Genomic DNA, 26,864 nt, shown 5'->3' on the forward strand with positions numbered 1-26,864 from the left:
TGAAAAAGGAAGAGCTCCGCAAGAGATCGAAGTATTCGAACGCATGTAAACAGTGCTGTCGAGGAGGATGTTGTTTACACTAAAAAGTGCCGAGTTTGTGGAAAAGTGTAACCTTCAGCACATTCTTTAAATAAAGACACCATCGAATAGGCGATCTGTAAGCGTAAGAGAAAATGCTGTTTTATTCGTTTGTCTCTGTGCCACTTTTTGTAACTTAGGCAACATATAAAAATATTAGGTTTTTTATTAGCTAACTTAATGGGTACCTTTCTCTGATATGAAGGTTAGGCTTAGGTAGTCTGGGACCTTGTTACTACTACGTAGGATGATTGTTTTTTTATTTATTTTTTTTATTCATAGGGCCCTATCCCACCGAAGGCGCCCAGCAAATGCCCCTAGCACCTCCTGCCTAGCTATATTCAGTACATCTTAGACGTACTATACCTGATTCACTTAAGGTAGATTCTTGGTTGAGCCCTATGCCTACGAGACGTTAGTTTGGTTCGGCCGCTGATTGGCTGGGGCTGCCTACCTCCCGGTACCAGCCAATCAGCAGCCACCAAAACAAACGTCTCGTAAGAATAAGGCTCATCCGAGAATCTACCTTAAGTGAATCAGTTAGTTATAGGTAGTAGGTACTACCTAGGCCTAGGTAGGTAGTATAGGTACACAGCCCGAGATTTTTTTATTTTATTACCTAGCCTATGAAATGGCGTACCTAGTATACTCTGTTTTTTTCCATCTGTTCATCCGCCTGTGGTGATTGCGCGTGGCAACACTGCGTCCCGGGCTTTAAGTAGTTTACGCTATGTGTAAAGTTTAGGTAAATAAAAGGATATCTGGGTGTACATTTACGACTGAAAAGTGTGTTTTCATAATTTACTGTATGGAAATTTACACCGTTAATATTCGAAATAGGATATTATTTAAAGCCCGGGGACGCAGTGTTACCATGCGCAAACACCACAGGCAGATGGACAAAGGGAAAAAAAACAGAGTATACCTAGTTAGCCCTATTTCATGTGATTTCTATTGTCAAATCTACATTAGTATCATACCTAGGCTAGCTCTCAGAAAAGAGGACAGTCTTTAATTTTTTCTTAATTTACCAAACTAGGCTACATGATATCTTTCTTAGTTGGACCTCTTAGGATTACCATAGGGCTATAGGGTAAAAGATTGAGCGGCGACATAGTGGCCCACCCCTCTCAGAATGTGGCCACATCCCATAAAAGCATTTTGAATGTTGCCATTATTTCGTAATTTAGGAGAAAGTACTTTGAGAGGAATGTACAGGTCTTGGTTTGCTGCCTGGATGGGCCACAACTCTTCATTTACCCTATCCTATACTGGCATTCCCCAGGTTATGACGGGGGTTTTCAGTTCTTGAGACACATTGTAACCCTAAAATCGTCGTAAGCCGGACTATCATAAAAATCCTAAGGAAACCTTACTTTAGCCTAATGCTTTTTGTGTGTTAAAAATAAAAACTATGTAAACTGCATTCTTATTGCATTTTCCATCAAAAAAAACCTTCAAATATTTATTATTTTGCATTTTTGGTGTCATATTGTCATCAGTGTTGTAGGCGTCGTAACCCTGAAACATGTGTCCTAACCCTGGAAATAATTTCTGATGAATATAATTGAAAAGCGCCTTAACCTCGGAACATCGTAAGCTGGACCCATCGTAACCCGGGGACTGCCTGTGTTTATATATATATATATATATATATATATATATATATATATATATATATATATATATATATATATATACGTATAGTATATATATATATATATATATATATAATATATATATATGTGTGTGTGTGTATACATGTATATATATATAGCCTATATTATATATACTGCTCTCCTCATTGATGATCACTGACAAAATTGACAGGCCTAGGCTATTCTCTTCTTTCAGAATTGCATGGTAAAAGTACACATTAAGGCTACAATTGAACAATTCTTATTAAATACCACTGCAACTCATCCCTTGTGTATCATAAATAAGTTGAAATAATACAGTGACCAAAAAGTAGAGAACAATGATTGGCCAATAGTATTGGATAGGCTAATCACATGTATAGGACTAGGCTACCTGATACCTATTAAGTGCAGTCCTGTATGGTTTTTGCTCACCAACATAGGGTTGTAATGAACAGAGCCATTCAGTCATTTACCCCATATAGGTAGACACAATAGTAGAAGTTATTGTTGTACAGTTGGTGTTGTTGTTGAAAAGATCATTAACTAAGCACAATTTGCTACTAATGATTTATTGTAAGAAAACAATGTTCAATAATTAATATCCATGAGTTGGGGGGTACATCACCAGGTAACCCCCCCCCCCCCCCCCCCATAAAATCTACCACTTTCTGATATCAAAGTGGTAGCTTATTAGCCTACTAGGTTACTATGTAGTCTTGGAGTGACAAAAGCTGCTAAAAGCCTACATTTCAATTGCATCTTATTTGAATACATAACTTGAGAAACATTCTGTAGCCATTCTTTGTGTTGAGTCCTTCCATGGGCTGTATTACATGGAAAAAATGGCGAGAACTATAGGGTTGGCTCCGCACATTGAGTATTACCTTGGACTTTGACTTTTCCTATAGCCTAGTATTTTGGTTGCTTAGTATTCACCCTACCCACCTTTTTTTTTTTTTGTCAGTCAACTGTAATTAACCTCAAAACTAATATGTTATTGTATGTTGACAATCCTGGATTGCTAGTGCGCATGCCCAGTGTTAAGGGAACTTTTGGTAAAAAGTAGAGTTTCTTTCAGGGAGGTGTGCAGAGCCCCCCAGCTAAGTAATAGGACTTACAAGGTTAGGCTAGGGAAGATTAGGTTTTATAGTTCATTTTTCAATAGGTTTCCTTAGCCAATCCCATCTTGAACATATGGCTCCCTTATGACTTTCAGGGTAGCCATCATAACAACATGTCCGTTCTCTCCCTGTGTTTTATCCCACCCAAAAAAAAACCCTTTTCAAAGGGTCCCTGATAAAGATGTGAGGTTAATGATAATTGACAGACAAAAAACAACACTACTTCCTTTATCAGCAACACTAAAAGTATAGGAAAAATCAATTGTTGCGATACGTAATACAAACCATCGGTCCTTTAACAATAGAAGTGTAACTTGCGGCAGCTGGAACCGGTCGTAAGCTTCGAACAAGGGAGTTCGGTAGTTAACTGGTTGTCCAACAGTCAGCGCACCGCACGACTGGGAGGTGTAGAACCACTTTGCTTTCGGCCGCGCTGGGTGACAGACGTGTTCTCCACTTCTCTCTGCCCGCCATCGTCGCATGCTTCAAACTTTGGTTTGCCTTCTCTTGCTAGTGTATATGTGTGTGAAAATCCTGTAAGTACTTGTGACTGTTGTATTTTCATTTAATTATGGATTCTCGTGAGCTGGAGAGTTCCCTACGCCCCATCAGCTGCAGATGCCCTAGTGTGGAGGGCCGTAAGTGTGGGCCCCAACGCTTTTTTCCTGAAGTTGACCCTCATGATTTATGTGCTCGGTGTCAGGGGCGCGAATGCTCTCGCACCGAGCCCTGTGATATTTTTTGTCTGTGGTCGGAGGAGCAGTGGGCGCAATTTGAGGGGAGGAGGAAGCAATGTAAGCCTTCCAGGGAGTCATCGGAAAGTTTTCCGGCTACTCCCCTGGTCTCGGACACGTCGTCTTCTTTCCTTCCTCCATCTCAACTCCCGTGTATGGCTCCTTCCCCTTCAAGGGGGGTTTCTCGCTCCTCCTCTTCGCCCGATCCGTCGAGCGTGGAGGAGGCGGCGAGATACTCCGACATTCAGTTGTACTCGGGGTCTTCCGTTCGCTCAGGGTGGGACTTGTCTCCCCCAGGCGAGAGGGAACCCCCCCCTACTAACCCGACCTTTGCTTCCTCAGGTGTGCCTGCCGTGGGTGACGACCTCGGCCAGGTATGGTTCTCGCTGGGTCTCCAGGGGACACCGAGTGTTTGGGGGCTGCTGCATCACCTGGCGAGTGGCTTTGCTACGGTAACACACGGCCCGGTAACCACCACTACCACCACCGTCTCAACCCCGCGGTATGCCGCCCCTCCTCACCTGGTGTACACTCAACATGTAACCATGGTAACACCTTTAGCTGCTGTCCAGGCACCACTTCCAGGTATTCCGAGGAGGGCCGTGACTCCGCCGCCCGGGTTCACTGCTCTCGCCCCAGCCCCTGACTTCCGGTGCCACAAGAGCTCGCCCCTGGACCTGCCGCCAGTACCCAGGATGTCGCTGGCCGCTGCCCCGCCTCCTGCCGTACCTGGACCAACCCCTGCCTACGTCGTTCCTGCCCGTGGTGTTGCTGCTCCAGTCGCGGGTCCTTCCGGACAGGTGCAGCCGGGGCGTGTTGCTTCGGCAATTGCCCCGGCTCCGTCCGGGATGGAGGACCTGACAACTGTCCTGGGGAAGCTGACGAAGAAGAAGAGGAAGAGGAGGCAGGTGTCGTCGTCGTCGTCGTCTGCTGCCGCCTCTTCCCCTTCAACTTCCAAGGCTTCACACCCGAGGAAGAAGAAGGCCGCCTCTTCCCCCCCAAGAAGTCTGCTTCGGGAGCTTCTAAGGGCCTGTCTCACTCCGGTGTGACGGGAGGCTTCTGCTGGTCCTCCCGCTCCTTCGGGAGTGGGGCCCGTCTCTCCTTCTGCAAGGAAGAAGAAGATAGGGACCAGAGGGGTACCGGCTAACACCGGTACCTCCTCACCTGGTGCTAGGGGCTCTGCCACTACATCAGGTTCTGTCTTGGCCTCTCGTTTGTGAGAGGTACCGGGTGTGCGGTCGCCCGCGGGTGACCGTGCAGCCAAGGCTCAGGCTTTTGAGTTCACTCGGTGCCAGGACTGAGGCACGGAGCGGAAGACTGGTGAGAGTCACTCAGGTGACTCCCGTCAGACCAGCAATCGCTCTCATAGCAATCCGCGGGTACCCAGGGTTGACGCGACGGTCCCAGACTGGCTGCGGGCCGAGGCAAGGAAGAAGTCCCCTCGATCGCCGACGACACGACATGCTGTGAGGACAGGCCCTGCTCCCACCGTGACAGCGGACTCTGCTGGTCCCCTGACCGCCGCTCCCACTGGGACCGGGCGGATAGGGGAACTAGCAGCAGCTCCTCTGATGCTCGGGACGAGAGCCACTGTTCTCGGTCCAGCCGCTCTCCAGGGCGCTCTCCCCTGGAGAGCCGTGCGACCAAGACTGCAGGTGGATTGCCACCGCGGGTTGGCGATCGCCTGCAGTACCCCAAGCACACCGGTTCTGCCGGTGGGCGAGGGGCGAGTGTCAGGTTTTCCTCTCCGATCCCTTCAACTTCCTCGGGTTACACCGGGAAGAGCGAGGCGAACCGGAGTGATCGTGGGGATCGCGCTCCTCACGGTCCCACCACGACGCCCTACGAGCCTAGCACGGTCTTAGGACTGACCAGATCGTATGCACAAGGGGCCGGAGGAGACCAGGAGGGGTCTGTTGCGGTCCTTCCTCCTGAAGGAGGAGGATCTCGGGAGGCGTTCTTGATGGAGGGACTTGATGGTCCTACTCCACAGGACGCGGTCACTCCCGATATCCAGAGGTCGTTTTCGGAGGTTATTGTGCTGATTAGTCAGCACAACGACCTCGGGGAAGGATCGCCGCCCCCACCTTCTGAGCCCATATCCAGGCTCGAGTCGTTCTGGGGTCCTAAGAAGGAACCCAGGACGATGGTGGGTCTGCCGCGATCTGCTCTGGCTGACTCAGTGCTGGTCCAGGTGGACACTCTCGTCTGCGGACAGGAGGGTTCGCTACGGTCTGGCAGGTCTTCCAAGCTACTTCCCCCGCCTCTACTGCGACGGGGGGGAGAAGGTTTTCTACGTGCCATCGGAGGACCCTATGCCGCCCAAACAGGTGAATCCGGAGCTAGCTAGGCTAACTCCGGGGGGGTGTCTGCAGCAGCTCCTGTCGGAGAACCTATGGTTCTCGCAGCAAGAGGCACTCACCTTGGAATCGACCGCCATGGCAGCATTCCAAGCAGTCTCCTGGCTAGACCTGTGGTCCCTCACAGTGTCTAAAGTCGCAGCCACCTCGGGGAACTTCTCTCCTGAAGGTGACGCGGCTTTCGGGAGACTGTGCCAGTCTGGAGGTAGAGCCATCTCCTACCTAGCCCACCAGACGGCAAACCTGTGGGCCAACCTAGTTCTTTGGCGTAGGGACGCAGTCCTCACCCGAGTGACCAGGGTGGCTGGGCGTGAGGCGGCACTGGGTCTTCGCAACGGACCGGTGCGGAGTTCCTCCTCTCTCTTCCCAGGAGAGATGGTGGACGCTGCGGTGGAACGATGGCGCACTGACGACAGTGACCGTTTAGTACACCAGGCAGTCTCGAAGGCGTCTGGGCAGCCTCGAGCTACTGCAGCCAAGCCCAAGAGTTTGGTTAGTGCTTCCTCTGCGGCCAAGACGATGGCATTGTCGAAGCCCAGAGGAAAGACTCTGCCTTCAACTTCTTCAAGGAGCGACCGTCACCAGCCCTCCTTCTCACGAAGGGGAGCCGGGAAGAAGAAGTCGAAGAGAGGTGGGAAACGCTAGGGACGGCGTTCCCCCTCACCTGCTGCCGGAAGTGGGGTGGGTGCCTGGTGAGCCATTGGGCAACATGGCAGCGCTATGGAGCGGAGACCTGGATAGTAGACGTCCTTCGGGAGGGGTATCTACTACCCTTCGAGTCTCGGCCACCTCTCACCTCCAACCCGGTCCACCTTCAGACTTACGTCTCCGGATCATCCAAGGACGTAGCGTCTCGGCAGGAAGTCCAAGCCATGCTGAGCAAAGGAGTTGTGGAGATCATCAGGGATTGGTCACCAGGCTTCTACAGCCGTCTTTTCCTGGTGGAGAAGTCTTCGGGGGGCTGGCGCCCGATGATAGATCTCTCTCCCCTGAACCGATTCATCCGCCATTCTCGGTTCACGATGGAGACGGCATGCTCTGTGCTTGAGATATCAGGGAGAACGACTTCATGCTTTCGGTGGACTTGAAGGACGCTTATTTCCAGATACCCGTTCATCAATCCTCCAGGAAGTACCTCCGCTTCATCCTCAACAGGACAGTGTACCAATTCAGGGCACTTTGCTTGGGCCTCTCAACCGCCCCACGGTGTTCACGTGAGTGTTCGCTCTGGTGTCTGCTTGGGCCCACTCGTCAGGGATACATCTTTTGAGGTATCTCGACAACTGGTTAGTCCTGGCGAGTTCCCGCTGGCAGTTGCTACGGGAAAGGGATCGACTCCTTGAGTTCTGCCGCAATCTTGGGATTGTGGTAAACTTTGAGATGTCAGATCTCGAGCCCAAGCAGAGGATGAAGTACCTGGGTATGCTGATTGATACGGTAGCAGGGTGAGTCTTCCCCACAGACTCGCGGATCAGCAGATTCAGGGAGGCAGCCAACCAGTTCCTGTCTCAGCAGGAACAGCCAGCTCAGCAGTGGCAGGTCGTGATTGGCCACCTGTCGTCACTCGAGAAGTTAGTCCCTCACGGGCGTCTTCACCTGCGGTCTCTCTAGTGGAGACTAAAGGAGAGTTGGTCACAGGCAAGAGACCCGCCGTACTTCCCCGTGTCCCTCAACGGAGGAGGTAGGCAGGACCTAGCCTGGGGTGGCTGGACGACAGGAACGGGAACCTCGTGAAGAGGAGTGCCTCTCCTCCTCCTCCTCCTCCTCCTCCTCCTCCTCCTCCTTCCTCCTCCTCCTACCTCCTCCTCCTCCTCCTCCTCCTCCCCTCCTCCTCCTCCTCCTCCGGAGGATGTTGCTGTTTTCAGACGTGTCAACCGAGGGATGGGGCGCACAACTGGAGGAGTTGCTGACTGCAGGCGTGTGGGATCATCTTGACAAGCACCTTCACATCAACGTACTGGGGCTCAAGGCAGCGTTCCTCGCTCTCCAAGAGTTCCAGGACCGTCTGATGGGACACTTGGTGGTGTTGATGTGTGACACCACCACAGTAGTGGCATGCGTCAACTAACAGTGGGGCCTAGTGTTCCTCCCGTTGCACCAGTTGACGTTGCAGGTGCACGAGTGGGCCGTGGCTCACTTAGTAGAGCTGTCAGCTCGCTACATTCCAGGCAAGATGAATATAGTAGCAGACAAGCTCAGCCGTCGGGATCAGGTGATAGGGACCGAATGGTCCCTACATCCAGACGTGGCGGAAAGGCTCTTCAACCTGTGGGGGCGTTCAGTCGTAGATCTGTTCGCCACCCAGCACAACAGGAAACTTCAGGTTTTCTTCTCGGCTGTGCCGGACCCATGGGCAGCTGCAGAGGACGCTCTTCAACACCCGTGGGACAACTTCGTCGTCTACGCCTTTCCCCCGTTCTGTCTGATTCGCAAGGTGATCAGCAGAGCGCTGGTCACCCTGAATCTCCGGATGATCCTGGTGAGGTCATTTGGTATCCGGACCTGCTGGCTCTGCTTGCGAAAGCACCGAGAGAGATCCCCTTGGCACAGCCTTCTCGTCCAGCCACACATGGAACGGTACCACCAGTCAGTCCATTCCCTTCGTCTTCACGGCTGGCTGTTATCCACCATCTCTTGTGAGCGAGAGGCTTTTCTTGCTGAGCAGCAACAGAGATGGCTGGGTATATCAGACAGTCCTCTGCAGCTGTGTACCAGGGAAAGTGGGCTGTCTTCTGTGGTTGGTGTCGTAGACGGGGTCTATCTCCTCTCAGAGCCACTCTTCAGCAGTTAACGGATTTCCTCGTGTTTCTTCGCCGAGAGAAGCTCCTCTCCGTCCCCACAGTCAAAGGATACAGGGCCACCTTGGCCCTAGTCCTGAAATTGAGGGGAATGGATATCTCGAACTCGTTTGAGATCTCCCTTCTCATGAGGAGCTTCGAGAGGTCTTGCCCACCCAGGGAACTCAGGGCCCCAGGGTGGGATGTAACTCTCGTCCTTAGGAGTCTGACTCGAAGTCCCTTCGAGCCACTCTGAGAGTCGTCAGACAAGGATCTGACCCTCAAGACCCTCTTCTTGCTGGTCCTGGCATTGGCAAAGAGAGTAGGGGAACTTCATGGTCTTTCCACCTACGTCAAGCATACCAGGGACACTGGTCAACATGTCCATCGTCACAAAGTCTGGGTCCTGAACTCTCTTGGCCAGGGCTCCCAAGGCCCAATCCATAAAGTTGAAGACCTCAAGGGTGCGAAACAGACCCTTAAGCAGATGGTCCATTTCGCACATCCCCCAAGAAGCCTTCACCGACAGAAGAGAGCGTCTTCTTGAAGAATCCACTAAAGATGAGAAGTCAGCATCGGCCAAAGTAGGTAGACCCAATCCCATAGGTTCTTTAGTGTCATACCAGACACCTGGTTTACCTGCCAGCTTAGAAGGAGGACAGGAAAAAACTGTCTTACCCGCTTCCTTCTTAGAGAGGAGCCAGCTCTCTAAGCTCCTAATTGCTTCAGAGAAAGCGTTGGACGCATTTTGACGAAAGAAGGGGACTTTGAAAGCTTAGTGCTTGATAGAAGAGATCCTGGCGAAGGAGGATCCGAAGCGAGTCCCCAAACTCCTGAAGTAGCAGGGCTGCCAGTCTCTTGTAATCAGAGACGCCTGCATCTTTAGGAGCTTCATCCTCAGAAACTTCTTCAAAAGTAGCATTCTTCCTAAGAATGCTTTGTCTATAGCGATCCAAGGCAGCCTGGGACGAGTCTACAGGTTCTGCCGAAGGGACGCCTGACCGTTGGTAATACTCTACATCCCCCTTGCGGCTTTCGACATTCCTCCTCCCTTGGTCATGGGAGTCTGAAAGAGGTCTAGGCCTAGCAGCAATGCGGAGTCGGTCAGACTGCACTGGGGACACTGCACACATCACTGCACACTTCACTCTTACCTTGTTCCATCTCTCGTAATTGCGCTTGCAAATTACGGATCGACGCTTTCATAGCAGCCCTCTCCGAAGACGAATCTACGAGTTCGCTGCGGGGGGAAGGAGCTAAAACCATGTTAGAAGTAGGAGAAACTACATTAGGGTTAGAGTGACCATCCTGATCAATAGAGCAGGACCTACTGGAACTTCTAGCCAAAGCCTTCTTGATTCTATCTTTCTCCAATTTCTTTACATACGCAGTCAAACTCTTCCATTGAATCTCAGTCAAACTTCCACATTCATCACAAGTGTTACTAACAGAGCATTCATTTCCCCTACATTTAACACAAATAGTGTGAGGATCCACCGAAGCTTTCGGCAACCTCACCTTACATCCTTCTTTCATACACACTCTAAAGTGAGCTTCAGGTGTAACATCAGACATATTGAAGAAAAATTCCAAAGCAAATCCAAAAAAACGGTCCAAAATCAGCGTATGCGAAAGCCAAAGACTAAATACGTACTTCACCAAAAACAATCCTCAGCAAAGCAAGCAAGAATTCCATGCAGGAGGAACCAACAACGATGTTGTCGGTACCGGCAACAGAGAAAATCTGATTAGAAAACGGGAATGGTTCCTATTCCTGCCACCCAGCAGCAGGAGAGGGTGATCACCTGACCTACCTGTAGCGTGTGCCGCGATTTTTGAATTCTGTCGGGACGTCAGAGACATTAGCTAAGTATGTATATCTCCGGGGAAGTTGCATGTACAAAATTGTTATTTTCCGAGGTAATAATTTGTGCATAGCTACACTATTTTACTGATATTTTTGAAACAGTCTTGATAGCTTTGATAGGAAACTAATGCTATTCAAACAATACAAGTGTAATTCTATCATGGTGTAACACCCCTTAGGCCTATTTATCATGCTGCTCTGTTTAGTTCTATATTTTTCAGCTTCCTAGACGGATTATGATATATAGGCATTCAATAGCTCACTTTGATTATAATGCAATTAATTATACCAAGAGTTTTTTTTAGAGAACACTTTTCAAGATATTATGTAGGCTAACAAAGGCAATAACTTTAAGATGATGGCCAGTGAAAAACTATTCTTACACAGTACACAAACCAAGGGCCCTTTACATTAGGAACTACCTTTAGTGAAGCTGGAAATGGTTGCTAGACTTTTGTAGCAACGTAGTTCAATAGTTGAACTACTGCCCGGGAGGGATAGCTCCCCCCACCAGGGTATACCCATACTAAACTATTTCGATGTGTATTCCCACATTGCTGTTGCTCAGCTACACTAGTAATTCCCCTCCTTCCATGGTGAATTCTTTCGTATTTTCAATGTTTGGTAATCAATATCTTTGTAGTTGTTTTTATGTGTTAGTTATGTTCAATTACAATATGCAAAAACCCATGATTATGTTAAGCGGCTTCTAAGCCCTCTCTTCATAAGCGTGTGTGGCCGAGGGTGGGCAGTAAGAAGTGCAACAATTTGAGATAAAGTATGGATGTTGATCCTCATGTTCTCTGCACATCTTGCAGAGGACAGGATTGCAATCCAGAATTGACTTGCAATGAATGTTTCATGGGTCCCCTGTGCATTGGGTAAAGTTTGATGGGAGGAAACGTTAGAGGAGGAAGGGCACCAAGACACAATCGGAGGGTTTACACGCCTCCGACAACTCCCTTGGTGCCAGACCCTTCATCATCATTTTTGTCTCCTAGCTTTACTCCCCCCTTCTACGGAGGAGGCCTCCTCTTTGCCCTTTTTATCCGATTCATCAAGCGATGAGGATGGAGGGGAGGTGTAGTTTCATGATGATCTCAGTACAGTCGCCTTGGGTTGCTCCGAGGGAGTTGAATTTCCTTCGGTGCGACAAGGTGCTCCCCTAATCTGAATATCCCTTCTTCAGGTATGATGGAGCAGCTGTCAGATCTCTGAATGTCTCTGCGTTCTCTAGACCTAGCGGGAACCCTGTCGCTGCAGGGCTCGCTGTTGTACCTGGCTGCCCCCGTACCAACTCGTGAAATGGAAACCCCCACCACCTCCATCACCACTGCTACGTTTGCTTAGGTCCCGCATCTGGGTACTGCCACCATCCGACTAATACAACTCCCTTGGTGGTGACAGGGACTGCTGTGCACCTTCTGGCACCTTGAATCATGGCAGCTACCCCTCCGGGCTTTGTGACGTCCACAACCACTGTGTCTGCTGTTCTGGAGGGCCCTATTGCTCATGTCAAAGCACTGTCAAGGGTGGAGCCCCCCCCCTACCCCTGTTGTTATTCTGGTTCCTGTTTGCCAGGCAGCCCATGTTCCTGATTGGCAATCTCCCTCCTGGATGAAGGACTTCGCTGCAAACCTGAAGAAGGTAACGAAGAAGAGGTTCTGTAGAGTGTCATCATCATTGTCTTCCTCGTCATTGTCATCGTCGTCGTCTGCTGTCTTGCCGTCACCTCCTTCCAAGGCCTCATGGTTTATTAAGAAAAAGGCTGCCTCTCCCCTCCTAAGAAGTCTCTTCATGAGTCTCCTAGGGCTCTGCTTCCCTTTCGGCGGTAGCAGAGGGTTCTCTCGTTGATCTCTTCCTCTCCTGCGGATAAAGGTACTGGTCTGCAGGCCCCATTAGGCCTTCAGAACCTGGAGCAAGGGAGTGGCTACCTCAGTAACCTTTCCCTCCACTAGTTCAAAGAAGCATGCTTCTAAGACTATAGCTGTGTCAAGGCCTTGGTCTAACCGAGATGTCTTGAATGTACGAGCACATCCCAGCCTGCTAACGGAGGTTCCTCTCTCCATAGCAGTGAGTGCACAGGCCGAGAGAAAGGGAAGAGACACTCAGGTGCCTTAACTCCCCGGCAGTATAGGCAGTCCCCGAAAATCGTAAAAGATCCAAATTTTTTCCTTAATTTTAATGCTTTGGGCATATTGAAAACTATGTAAACTGCATCATAACCCTGAAATATGCATCATAAAGCTGGAAATAATTTCCAATGTATGTTCAGTCAACCCCCGTATTCGGATTCTTGAGATTCGCACACTTACCTATTCATGGATTTTTGTACATGAACTTTCCTGTCAGATATATAATTAGCTTTACGTCTCTGACCGTCACGACAGAATTCAAAACTCGCGGGCACACGCGACAGGTAGGTCAGGTGAATCTACCTTACCCGCCCGCTGGGTGGCGGCTGTAAAAAGAACCTCTCCCTTTCCAGCCAGAATTTTTCTGTCGCCGGTGACGACTTACACCTGTGGTTGTTACCTCCTGACAGCTTTATTCATTTCTCGTTGCCGTGGATTGATTTTGGACTGACTTTCGGTGAAGTACCTGATCTTGTTGGCTTGGCATACGCATTTGTGGATTGTTTTTGGATATTGATTTGGATTTTTCTTTGATTTCGAGATGTCTGAGTTAGAGGTTAAGAAATCTTCTATGTTTAGAGTGTGCTCTATGGATGAATGCAAGGTGAGACTACCGAAAGCTACGGTAGATCCTCACACAGTTTGCTTTAAATGTAGAGGGAAAGAATGTTCTTTCGTTAACCCGTGTAATGAGTGTGAGAAGTTGGATGAGGGTGAATGGAAGGCTCTTTCTTCCTACTTGAGGAAGTTAGAGAAAGACAGGGTGAGAAAGGCTTCGTCTAGGAGTTCTAGTAAGTCTCGTATTAGCGAGGTAAGAAGAAAATCCTGTTGTAGCATTAGAACCTTCTCCAGTTTCAGCTCCTGCGCCTGCATCGAACCTAAGGATACGACTACGAAGTGGCAACCATGAGAGCCACGATCCTTAGCATGGAAAAGAAGATTCGTTCGTTGCAAGGTAAGAGTAGTGAAGGTGAATTGTGCAGTGACCCCAGTGCAGTGGAGGGTGCGTCTGATCGGCTCCTTATGCTTCCTAGGCCTAGACCTCTTCCAGACTCCCAGTCCCAGTGGAGGAGAAAGTCAAAGCCGCAGGAAGGTTAGGGAGAACTCCCACCGATCAGGCGTCCCCTCGGTAGATCCTGATGCTCGTACCCAGGCTGCCCTTGTTCGCGCGAAGAAGGAGGTATTGCGCCAATGCTTCTCTTCGTCTCCTCACCTTCGCCTAGAAGAGGATGGAGCGCCTCGGATTCTTCGCGACCGCTGAAGAGAGCCTGGAAGGCGCCTGGCTCCTTTCCTTCCGCCCGAAAGTTTTTCCAGAAGAGCCGGAAGTAGAGATCAAGAAACCCAGGAGGGAGCAGGAGTTCTCGCCTCATAGTAGGCTTCGAGCCTCTTCTCCGGTGGAGGATTTTGCAAGATCTCCAGCTCGAATTCTTGCTGGACTGCAAGCGCAGATTTCGGCGCTGGCGGGCTCCTTGGCAGGAGGAAAACGCGTCGAAAGACGTCTCTCTCCCTGTCAAGAAGTCTAGGATTCCTTCGCCTGTGTTAACCGTCTCAGTCAGAGTCGGTTCTCTCTCCTTTTTTCAGCGGATGGAAGGAGGCGCTCTTCCCTCGTCAGGCGCTTGTCGTCTTCCAGCGTCAATCGCCCAAGAAGCTTTCTCCTGGTGGACTCACATCTCTCCAGTAGGAAGGGAATCTAGCGCCTAGTAGGCGTTCGTCTAAAGCAATGGCGTACAAAAGGCCTCGTCCTCTCGCGCCTTTTCCGAAGATCCTTCATTCTCCGGATAAGAGAGCCTACTCTTTGATGGATTCGTCAAGAGACAGGATCTCGCCTTATGTTAGGCCCTTGAGCCTAGTAGGGCGGCTACCCTCCCCAAGTAAGACGCTCTCCGCTCCCAAGCGTGGTGCGGAGGATAGGCGCTTTTCCTCCTGATAGGCCGCGGGCTCTCCTTTTAGGCCGCTCGGTTCAGGACAGGCGTGTAGAGCCTGAAAGATATGTCTCTGGGAGACTACCTTTTGAAGAGACACACAAGTCGGGAGCGAAGTTTGTGGAGCATGGTAGACGCCGGTCTCCTAGTAGGCGACCTTCTCCAGGGCTTCGCTCTCCTGTAAGTAGGCTCCAAGAGCCTAGTAGGCGTTCGCCTCATGGTAGGCGCAGCTCGCCTGGCAGCCGCTCTCCTTTGAACAGGCGCATGGATCCTGAGAAGCGCCTTGAGCATAGTAGGCTCTCCTCTCCTAGCAGGCGCTCCCCTTTGGAAGCCCGGAATTCTAGGAGTAGGATTAAGGAGCAAAGAGCACGCACTCATCAGAGTAGGAAGGACTCATTCGAGAGGAGCTCTCCAGAAACTTTGGCTTCCCCTGATAGGCGCCATTGTCTGCTACTAGACACTCTCTGGACAGCGCATTTCTTTAGAGAAGGCTAACTGCCCTCGTAAAGAAGCGGAGGGTTCTTCAGTGGATGAAGTTGAACCTTCAGAAGAGGATTTGGTGAAGGACTCGTCAGTTTCGTCCTATAAGATCCTTACAGATCTACTTCTTCAAGAGTTTGGAGACTCCCTTACTCCCGTCACTCCTCCGTCCTCTCTCTTTATTCTCCTTACTTCGAAGAAGACGAAAGTTTCCTCTTGTGTGAGGATGAAGCCAACCATCTCAATGAAGAAGGCTTTGAGAGGTTTTTGGTGATTGGCTGCTTTCTAAGGAAGAGAAAGGGAAAACTGTGTTTTCTTTCCCTCCTTCCAAGCTTACGGGCAGACTTGGATTTTGGTACGAGTCTGGAGAACCCCTAGGTCTGGGTCTTCCTTCATCGGCGGATGCGGACTTCTCTTCTCTGGTAGATGCAGCACGACGCTCGGCTCTTTTGTCTGCTAAGACTACCTGGGCTATGAAACGAGCTTGACCACCTGCTGAAGGGAATGTTTAGATCTTGGAAGTCTTCAACTTCCTTGACTGGTCTTTGGGGGTCTGGCTAAGAAGACTCAGAACCCGGATGCTATTTCGCCAAATAAGATCTCAACAGTGTTCTAACGTGCATTGACAAAGCAGTTAGAGATGGATCGAGCGAAATAGCCTCCCTATTTGGAGCAGGGATCCTTAAGAAGAGATCAGTCTTCTGCTCTTTTCTGACTAAGTCTGTTTCGCATGCCCAAAGAGCCTCTCTCCTGTATTCGCAGCTCTCGCCTCTGCTATTTCCGAAGAAGATAATCCAGACATCTCAGGATCTATCTCTGCGAAGGCGACTCAGGACATGCTCGCGCAGTCGGCACGGAAGCCTAGGACCTCCTTCCAGACGAAGACGAAGAAGGAGACTCCAGCTAGACAGGAGCCCTTTCGAGGGGGCCCCCCTTCTAGAGCCTCTACCTCGAGAGGTAATAGACCCTTTCAAGAGAGGTAGATCCTTCTCACGCTCTGTCAGAGCTAAGAAGTAGGGAAGTAGTACCTCCAACACCAGTAGGTGCCAGATTCTTCTAAGATTCTCGGAAGCCTGGGCAAAGAGAGGAGCGGACAACTGGTCCCTCTCGATTATAAGGAAAGGATATCTGATTCCTTTTACGGAAAGACCACCGTTGACAACGACTCCGAGGGAGTTGGTGGCCAGGTACAGGGATCCCATCATGAGCCTTGCTTTAACACAAGCAGTGGAACAAATGTTCGAGAAAGAGGCTATAGAGCTAGTGAGCGACCCTTGCTCAGCGGGCTTTTACAACCGCCTTTTTCTAGTTCCAAAAGCCTCAGGAGGATGGAGACCGGTTCTGGATGTAAGCGCCCTGAATTTCTTTGTAGAAAAGAGGAAGTTCGCCATGGAGACGACATCCTCAGTGTTGGCGGCCCTTCGGCCAGGGGACTGGATGGTGTCCCCTAGATCTTTCAGGACGCTTACTTCCATGTGCCTATCCATCCTTCGTCAAGGAAATACCTCAGGTTCATGATGGGAGGAAGGATATTCCAGTTCAGGGCTTTGTGCTTCGGCCTTTCAACAGCCCCTCAGGTCTTTACAGGCCTAATGAAAAATGTAGCAAGATGGCTACATTTGGAGGGAGTCAAGAGTGTCCCCTTTACTTGGGACGACTGGCTGATCAGAGCCAAGTCGCAGGAAAGATGTTTGGAGGACCTACAAAAGACCCTTTTCATGGCAAGTTTCTCTGGGACTTTTGGTGAACTTTCAAAAGTCGTCAGTTTGATCCCCAGTCAAGATCGTATCTATCTGGGGGATTCGGATGGCTTCTCTGGATTTTCGGGCTTTTCCGTCTCCAGAACGGATAGCCCGAGGGTCAGAGAAAGTCAAAGCCTTCCTAGAGAAAGAAGTATGCACGCGAGGAGTGGATGATTTGTTTGGGGACACTCTCCTCGTTGGAGCATTCCTTTCTCTAGGAAGGTTGCACCTCAGACCTCTCCAGTTCTTTCTACATCGAAACTGGAGGTGTCGTTCGCAAACCTAGAGTTCTCCTTCGAGATCTCAAGGAAATCAAGAAGACCTCTCTTGGTGGGCCAACCCTCTCAGGTTTTGCAGAAGGGATGTCCCTTCACATTCCGAACCCCAACCAAGTGTTGTATTCCGACGCCTCGGAAACAGGTTGGGGAGCGACGCTCGGCTCAAGAGAAGTGTCAGGCACCTGGAACAACGGAACAGGTGACCTGGCACATCAACAAGAAGGAGCTGATGGCGGTTTGGCTAGCTTTGAAAGCTTTCGAGCCCCACGTCCTAGCTTCAACAGTTCAGATCAACTCGGACAACACCACGGCCCTGGCTTACATCAGGAAGCAGGGGGGGACTCACTCTTTCTCCTGTACGAGACAGCAAAGAACTTCTCCTTTGGGCAGAGCAAAGGAAGATTTGTCTCCTTACCAGGTTCGTACAGGGAGAAAAGAACGTCAGAGCAGACCTCCTAAGCAGGAAAGATCAAGTCCTGCCTGCAGAGTGGACTCTTCACGAAGATGTTTGCCAGGACCTGTGGAAGCTTTGGGGCAAGCCTCATATAGACCTCTTCGCCACAGCCAAGAATGCGAGGATAGCCAACTACTGCTCTCCGATATCGGACCCGAGGGCAGTGTCGATAGACGTTTCTACTAGATTGGAAGGGTCTAGACATGTATGCTTTTCTCCATTCAAGATACTGGGAGAGACTCTAAGAAATTTGCAGAATCGGAGGCAGCAAGGATGACGCTGGTAGCCCGTTCTGGCCCGCACAAGTATGGTTCACAGAGGTACTGGAATGGTTAGTAGATCTTCCGAGAACATTACCACAGAGGATCGATCTGCTCAGACAACCCCACTTCGAGAGGGTATCACAAAAACCTCCCCGCTCTAGATCTGACTGGCTTCAGACTGTCAAAAGTTTGGTCAGAACGAGAGGCTTTTCTGCAAGAGTTGCAACGGCTATCGCAGCAGCAAGAAGGCCTTCTACCCTTAGAGTCTACCAATCGAAGTGGGACGTCTTTCGGCGATGGTGTAGGAACCATCACTTTTCCTCTTCCAGTACCTCTGTGACCCAAATAGCAGACTCTTACTTTTCCTTAGGGAAGAAAGTGGATTGGCGGTATCAACCATTAAAGGCTATCGTAGCATGCTATCTGCAGTGTTTAGGCACAGAAACTTAACATTTCAGAAGATAAGGACCTTCATGATCTAATAAGATCGTTTGAAACATCCAAGAAGGTTTCTCCAGGGGTTCCGAGTTGGAATCTGGATGTAGTGCTACGTTACCTGAGGTCCAATAAGTTCGAACCACCTCAGTCTGCCTCGTTTAGAGACCTCACGAAGAAGACAATTTTTCTCATGGCATTGGCTTCCGCAAAGAGGGTTAGTGAACTCCATGCACTAGAAGGAAAATGTGGGATTCAGAGGAGATGCAGCTATCTGTTCGTTCTTCCTTCGTTCTTAGCCAGAACGAGAACCCTCAAATCCTTGGCCTAGGAGCTTTGCAGTACAAGGCTTGTCTGCATTAGTAGGCGAGGAAGCAGAGAGGTCGCTTTGCCCAGTAAGAAGTTTGAAATTCTATCTACAGAGAAAGAAAAAACTTAAGGGCAATGATGTCAACCTTTGGTGCTCTGTAAGAGATCCAAGGAGGACTCTTTCGAAGAATGCGCTTTCTTTCTTTATCAGAAGCCTGGTGAAAGAGGCGCATGCGATATGTGAAAGAAAGTCAATTCAAAGTTCTTAAGGTCAAAGCTCATGAGGTAAGAGCTATTGCCACGTCATTGACTTTAACAAAAACATATCCCTGAGTAATATTATGAAGGCAACATTCTGGCATTGCAACTCAGTCTTTGCAAACCACTATCTGAGAGACGTCAAAATTACGTATGAAGTGCTTCGGGTTAGGCCCGTACGTATCGGCGGATTCGGTGCTGGGGCAGGAGCTGAGACATATCCCTTAGGTAGTATATATTTTTCCCCTTGTTAGGTTGTAAGTTTTTGGTTGTTTGAAAGAACATGCGGGTAGGCATGTTTTTCATTTCGTAGTCTAACAATGATTAGATTGGTTAGGTGATCGGTTTATGTTTGAGCTCCTTGCAGTGATAGTGGTTAGGTTCTGTCATATAAGTGGGCGATTCCCCGTTGACAGATCCTGCTCGGATTCTATCAAGTAAGCGGATAACCAAATCCCTTTGATAGACCCAAAGAGTCTGTCAGCTGTAGGTCACGCCCTCGTTGAAGCTCTTAAGGCAACGCAGACTCATAGACAGTAACTACGAAGTCTTCTGCCTAAACAGGTAAGAACCAAGGTTGTAGTTACATCCTACAACTAGTGTTGTTTTCCCCTTTTTTCCATATTTATATTGCTGTCTCTTTCCCTCCACCAAGGGTGTCAATCAGCTAAGTATATATCTGACAGGAAAGTTCATGTACAAAATGTTATTGTTAGTATTACATAAGGTTTTGTACATACTTACCTGGCAGATATATACGATTGATGGCCCGCCCAGCCTCCCCTCAGGAGACCGGTGGAAGGGAAAACAAAATTCTGGCTGGAAAGGGAGATTGGTTCTTACAGCCGCCAGCCCAGCGACGGGTAAGGTAGATCACCTGACCTACCTGTCGCGTGTGCCGCGAGTTTTGAATTCTGTCGTGACGTCAGAGACGTAAAGCTAAGTATATATCTGCCAGGTAAGTATGTACAAAACCTTATTGTATACTAACAATAAAATTTTTTCTTTGGTCCATATCTACCCATTATTCATGGGAAATTTGAAATGCACCTATTTGAGAGTTTTTTCGATGATAAAGATTCACAAATTAGTGTATTTTGATGTTATTTTTATTGCTAAATACATTTTTATGATACAAAAATAATTTACTAATTTTCAAATATTAATATGGATTAATACTGTATTAGTAAGTTTAATAAGATTAAATGATATCATATAATAAAAAATAATTCTCTCTCTCTCTCTCTCTCTCTTTTACAGAGATGTATGTTTTTTGTATGATAAATAAATGATTTACTCATTTTCAAATATTAATATTAATGTAAACAGCTATAATATCAATTCATTGAAGAAAATACTATAGTGAATTAGTAAGGTTTTAGCTTATAAATTAAAAAATTATGTAAGAACGAATGAAATCCCAATTTTCTCCCCATCTTTCTTTTTAACTCTAGGTACTAAGCTGAGGTTCAGAGCTGTCAAATATTCAGGCAGTTCCCAGTTATCGGCAGGTTTTCTGTTCCTGGGGGTGTGCCGATAAGCGAAAACCGCCATTAACCGAAACTCGGTGATTTATGGCGCTGATAACTGGTTATCGACGCCATGAGCACCCTTATGGCACTGATAACCAGTACTCATCCCATTATGGTGCTAGACAAGCCCCATAAAACCGGATTGCCGATAACCAATTCCGCTGATAACCAGGGACTGCCTGTATTAAGTAATGAACAGGAGGAGGAGGTGTTATGTTGCCTTTCTCTCTCTCTCTTACTGAGATGAGAGTGTCTTTATGGTACATATATGTATACACACATATAATGTTTATTAATGTTTTCAAATAATAGTAATACTATAACTGTAATTACAAAATTCAAATATGATAGTATTTTAAAGAAATAAAATAATGTTTCCATTTCACTCTTTTTAAATAAGGATAACTCTCTTTCTCTCAGTTGCGACCCCAGATAATCTTAGATCAATCAATCAGTTTCTCTCTCTCTCTCCCTTAAAGAGATGTATGTTTTTTCTATGATAAATAAATTATTTACTAATTTTCAAATATTAACATTAATGTAAACAGCAATAATATCAATTCATTAAAGAAAATACTACATATAGTGAATTAGTAAGATTTTAGTTTATAAATAAAAATTATGTAGGAATGAAGGAAATCCCAATTTTCCTCCATCTTTCTGTTTAACTCTAGGTACTTAGCTAAGGTCCAGAGCTGTCAAATATATCAAGTAATAGGACAGGAAGGGGAGCGGGTGTGTTTTGTTGCCGACTAAACGTTCATGTAATCTCTCTCTCTCTCTCTTACTGAGATGAGAGAATTTTTATGGTATAATATGTTTATTAATACTATTTTCAAATACTAATAATGATAATAATATAACTAATTGCAAAATTCATGTGATAGTATGTCTGATAAAGAAATTCAATAATCTTTCCATTTCAATCTTTTAAATAAGGATAACTCTCTCTCTCTCTCTCCACAAGATACATGTGTCATAGTGGTAACTCCCTCCCTCTGTTTTGGCTGGAAGTGTTAGAAGTTTATGTATGTATACATCTTTAAGGGTACTTCTACATTTTGTGATAAAATATAGTATATAATTTACGGTCAATTTTCAAATATTAAGTTTAATGATATTAAAAAATAAAATTTCTTACTCTGTTACTTATGTATGTTTATTTGTTTTGTAGTATAGATAAATGATTTAGCTAATAACTAATTTTTAAATATTAATAAGATTAATAAAAGATATAGCAATTCCCAGTCTTTTTATCCATGTTGAGAAAGGAGGTCAGGGGAGTAAATGACTGTTTGATATTGTATTGGTGGAGGGGAAGGAGTTGGAGTTGTAAGGCAATTTTCTCTTTTTTCATTATTATTCTCTATATGTCGCAGAAATAATACATAATTTCACTCTTGATGGTCAGACACATACTTACAAAAAAATTCAAGTTTTGTGGCAACGCCACTATCGCTAGTTTAGGTGAATGGGACCCACCCACTTTTGGGAATCTTGGGTACAAAACTGCAGATGGAACCAATTTGTTTGGCCTACCATGTCCATCTGCGGGGAGGAGGGAAGGGCTCTGATTATGTAATTACTTGGCAAGTACTATATTTAAAATCTAATCTTATTACAAAAATGACATTTCTACATACAGTCAACCCCCGCTGTTTGCGAACTCCGGATTCGCAGACTCACATATTCCAGATTTCTCTATGGACCTTATACAGTATGCCCCCGGTATAAGCATGGTTGGTATGGTGTTGGCGTTCCACCTCGGTGGTCGCAGGTTCGATTCTCGGCCATTCCATTGAGGGGTGAGAGATGTGTATTTCTGGTGATAGAAGTTCACTCTCGACGTGGTTCGTAAGTCATGTAAAGCTGTTGGTCCCGTTGCTGAATAACCACTGGTTCCATGCAACGTAAAAGCACCATACAAACAAACAAACAAACTGTATTCGTGGGGGATGCATACCAGACCCACCGCAAATAGGTGAAATCCCTTAAACCTGCCTATTTTGTTAGTTGAAACTAAAGAAAAACCCACTGAAAATGTTTATGCCTGGTTTTTTAAATAGTTTTATCACAAGAGTGCATTTTATGATGAAATTGATTTTTAAAAACTAGGAATTTGTGGATATTTCTCATAGAAAAATACCACTATTATGCAAAATTCCTGCAAATAATGGGTAGATATGGTCCATAGAGAAATCGGCAAATGTCAAGAAAGCGAACACGGTGGTTCCATTGTATGTACGTATAAGTAAAATCTAATTTAATTTAAAGTGATTTTTATAAGTTTCATGATTTTTCAGATGGTACAAGCTCTTGTTTTACATTTATAACATTCATTTTGAGGAGTACATATATGGGATACTCTGAACATTTTTAGTATATTTTAAAAGTCTTGACTAAATTGTATTTTTGTACATACTGCCATACTGTAAAGGTGGATTCTTATTATTATTATTGATGATAAATAGTTTAGCCAGACCACTGATTTGACAATAGTAGTTATCATAAGGCTGGCCTAAATTGTTTGTTTGTAATAAATATACTTGGAGACTGTTTAATACTTGTTACAATAATGATGGAAGAGCCTGTTATGAATACGTACTATAACCATGTATCATGAATTTTCACTTTTTTATTTTGATTTTTTTCATTCTTTTCAGTAGGAACTGAGCCATAATAGGAAATCTTCAGAAGAAACATGAACCTCGAGTATTGAAGAACAAAATCAAGTTCCACTACACATGGTATCTGTGTCATTGAAGGATAAGGGTAAAAATACTGAGGCAGCTGTTTAGGATTTCCTCAGAAATTGTAGTTGCTTGTAAAACACAGGAGGTTAAAGGATTACAGTCGTGGGTTGAGTCTCTTCTTCTCTGTAGTTCAAAATGTCAGAACGGAAAGTTTTAAACAAGTATTATCCTCCTGATTTTGACCCTTCTAAGATCCCCAGGGCAAGATGCCCCAGAAACAGACAATTTACTGTCCGTTTGATGGTTCCCTGTAATATCAAGTGTCATACGTGTGGTGAATATATTGCCAAAGGAAAAAAATTTAATGCGCGAAAAGAAGACGTGGAAGACATGACTTACCTAGGAGTTCGTATATACAGGTTTTACATAAAATGCCCTGGTTGTCTCGCTGAGATTTCTTTCAGAACAGACCCAGAAAGTACCGATTATGTCATTGAAGCAGGTGCCCACAGAAATTTTCAGGCACTGAAATTGGCTGAAGAGCAGGCAGCTAGGGAAGAAAGAGAAGCCAAAGAAGAAATAGAGTCCAACCCAATGTTACTCTTGGAAAATCGCACACAGCAATCCCAGTATGAGATGGAAGTTCTTGAGTCTTTGGAGGATCTTCGTGACATGAATGAGCGTCATGCTGGCATCGATTTAGGGAAGATTACTGAAAAATATGAAGAGGAAAGAAAGATGACACAAGAACAACGTGAAGAAGCTGAGAAATTGGAGGCATTGAAAGCCTTGGGTTATGAAATGATTGAGGGACAGATGGTCAAGCGAGTTGCACCTGAGGATTTGTTAGAAAGTCAGCCCTCAAAAAAACTGAAGCCATTGGTTGAAAATACCACCAAAACACATCAGATAACACCAGCCAACAAACATATAGATGTCCCCAGAAAGAATACAATGAAGTCAAAACTTACAGGATTGATTAAAGTAAAGGGTGATAAAGATTCCAGCAAAGGTGAGAAGAGCAATGAAAATAAAGCGAATAACTCAGAAATCCCGAAAGAACAAGACAAAGGTAAGGAATTGGCAAAAGGCAGTTCATCAGATTTACCAGAACCACAAGTAGGGTCAACTCTCTCCTCAAAATCTGTTGCGACTCTTCTATCAAGTAAAGCCAATGCTACAAAAACACCCAGTGGAGTTGCTGCACAAAAGCCATTAAATGGACTGTCCTTTTTAGGGGCATATTCTGATTCAGAATCTGGGGAAGAGAGTACCTGAGTATGAAGTAAAGGTTTCTTGTTGTATATTCATAGAATCCTGTATATATTACCAGTGTTAAAAGCAGAGATAAGTGATTTGTTTATGACAGTTAGTTCTGCTGTTGCTTTTTATATACTTTTATCATCATCCACATTGCCTTCAGTGCCACACGACTCAAAGGGCCTCTGTGAAATTCTGCCACTCGGCCACTCATCTCCAGCCTGCCTTCTCACAGTGCTTATCTAAGTAGATTAGGGTCTTCCAACTCTTCTGGTGCCAACAGGAACAAAGCTGACATTACCACATATTTTTAACTCCTATTACTCTTTTTGAAGCTTTATTTGCAAATTGGCAAACTCTTTTAAGAAAAAGTTTCATTTACATAATATGATTCATGTACATATAGCAGTACAGATTGCACAAGACTTATCTTATTTTTTTATTTGTATGCAGTTTCAGTCTTATTTGGTTTGCATTTTAAAGGCTCACTAAACTCCAGCTCGAAAGATCTTGTGCTGGATTTCAGTGTTTTTTTAATATTTAAGTACTTTATATATATGTATATTATAGATGATTAGTACTGCATGTATTTATGTTACATTTGTGTTTTGTTTATTTACCTCCTGCTTAAAAAACATTTTGGCCAGTGCTAAATATTGCACTTCAAGATTATGAAATTAAATGCATTCAACAAGCAGTATTATTTTACTTCTATGCTGAATCATGAGATTGGCCAGTGAACCTTGCTTAGGCCCCGTCCACACGGTGGAGCTTTGGTTGACGAACTTTGTCCAATGTGACGTCAGAAGCGGAGAAACAGCGGGAAAAGTCAGAACTTTACCGCAGTTTCTCCGCTTCTGACGTCACATCGAACAAAGTTCATCGAGCAAAGCTCGGCCGTGTGGACGGGGCCTTACTTTGCCCTCAAGCATAGTAATAGAGTGAATTCCTTAACAACTTGGTTCCTTAAGCATACCCTTCAACCATCATTTTGTTTCTTCCTACAGGTGGAGTTGCATTTTCATGATTATTACTTATTGTTTGATAAGCAGACAAACCAAGTCATGCCGTCATTGTCAATCAGTGACTGATTCTAGCTGAAGAAAGGTTTAGTATGGTATTTCTTTTTATATACATATGTGTATATATATATACACAGTGGACCACGTATTCGCGGACTCACACATTCACGGATTTCTCTCTGGAATATTTCTCCCCATTATTCGCAATTCGCTGTATTTTTCTATGAGAAATATCCACAAATTCCTGGTTTTTTATTTATATATTTATTTATTTTTATTTTTTTATCATCATCATAAAATGCACTTTTTGTGATAAAACTATGTAAAAAACCAGGTATACAAATTTTTTGTGGGATTTTCTTGAGTTCTAACTGACAAAATAAGAGGTTTTAAGCATTTTAATAGGGGTTCCAACTGTTTGTGGGTTCTAACTATTCGCGGGGGGTGTTCTAGTATGCAACCCCCCCGCAAATATGGGGGACCACTGTATTATATGTGTGTGTATATATTAAAATGTACCTATCATCATGCGAGCAATAATCTGCAGCATGAGGAACCAGATTGTAGTCGCACTTGCTTTCTCACATGACACCAGAAAAGCTGAAAGACTTGTCACTCCTACCTCATGAACCCTTTATCACAAATGCTGATGTTCATATAATCTTTCGTTGATCAAAGTAAAGTTTATCATTTCATCCTCACAGCTGTTTTTAGCTTCTTTTTTCCACCTCCTCTGAACTGTGAGGTCCAATCCAGTCATTTCTTTGGATATCTGAGGTCCTTCAAACCATTTACATTTTCTAACCACCACAGCTGTCCCTTTTCAACAATAAACTGTCGGTTTACTTCCAAAGACACCTTGTTGTATTATTTGTTTATATTTCTTATAGCTTTTATTATTACAATTTTGATGTTGGTTAAATGATTATGAAAATTGTAAATATACTGCAGTATTTATTTCTTAGTCAGTTTCCTTCAATTACCTTGACTTAATTAATGTTTCTCTGTATTCTTGTTGTTTGAATATGAATTATGTTTAGATAGAATTCCAAATTGAAATCAAGTTTCCTAAGGGTAACATGAAACAATTTTTCTCATATTAGTTTCAGTCAGCTACCAAAGCAAAGTATATTTACTCAGTTCACAATTTTAAGGTAAATTAATGAAAACCAATCCACACAGTGACATAATTGATGGTTTTATGGCAGACTTCACTAAGCTTACTTGCTTAATGTGGCTTTACCTTAATTCAAGTGAAGGCCAAAAAGTAAACTTAGAAGGAGGCTTCATACAATTTTTAGAATCAATAATTTTCAGTTTGGCAACATGCCAGAGAAATCAACAAAAGCAGTCTTTAAGATGAGACAACTTTTCTTCAGAAGAGGTACAGTGCAAAGAGGAAGAGATTATACATTTGTGGATGTTGAGAAGGTATTTAACTGGGTATCAAGACCAGCAATTAGATGATCATTCTTAGAGCTGGGGATACTAGAAACACCCCATG

The 26,864-nt window shown here is 45.7% G+C and overlaps 1 protein-coding gene across 4 annotated transcripts; it reads left to right on the forward strand.

Moving 5' to 3' along the window:
• Positions 1-20: 20 nt before the first annotated feature.
• LOC135213593 (splicing factor YJU2-like) lies at positions 21-26,324 on the forward strand. 4 transcript variants are annotated; one of them, XM_064247599.1, is made up of 2 exons: positions 21-163; positions 23,049-26,324. In XM_064247599.1, the coding sequence occupies exon 2, from the start codon at positions 23,274-23,276 to the stop codon at positions 24,354-24,356; it is 1,083 nt and encodes a 360-aa protein (XP_064103669.1). In that variant the 5' UTR covers positions 21-163; positions 23,049-23,273; the 3' UTR covers positions 24,357-26,324. The 4 variants fall into 4 exon arrangements, with proteins under 4 accessions (XP_064103669.1, XP_064103672.1, XP_064103671.1 ...); XM_064247602.1 differs by having other exon boundaries at positions 23,052-26,324; XM_064247601.1 differs by having other exon boundaries at positions 21-157.
• Positions 26,325-26,864: the final 540 nt, after the last annotated feature.

This window comes from Macrobrachium nipponense, chromosome 43 (genome assembly GCF_015104395.2).
Source record: "Macrobrachium nipponense isolate FS-2020 chromosome 43, ASM1510439v2, whole genome shotgun sequence".
Lineage (NCBI taxonomy): Eukaryota > Metazoa > Arthropoda > Malacostraca > Decapoda > Palaemonidae > Macrobrachium > Macrobrachium nipponense.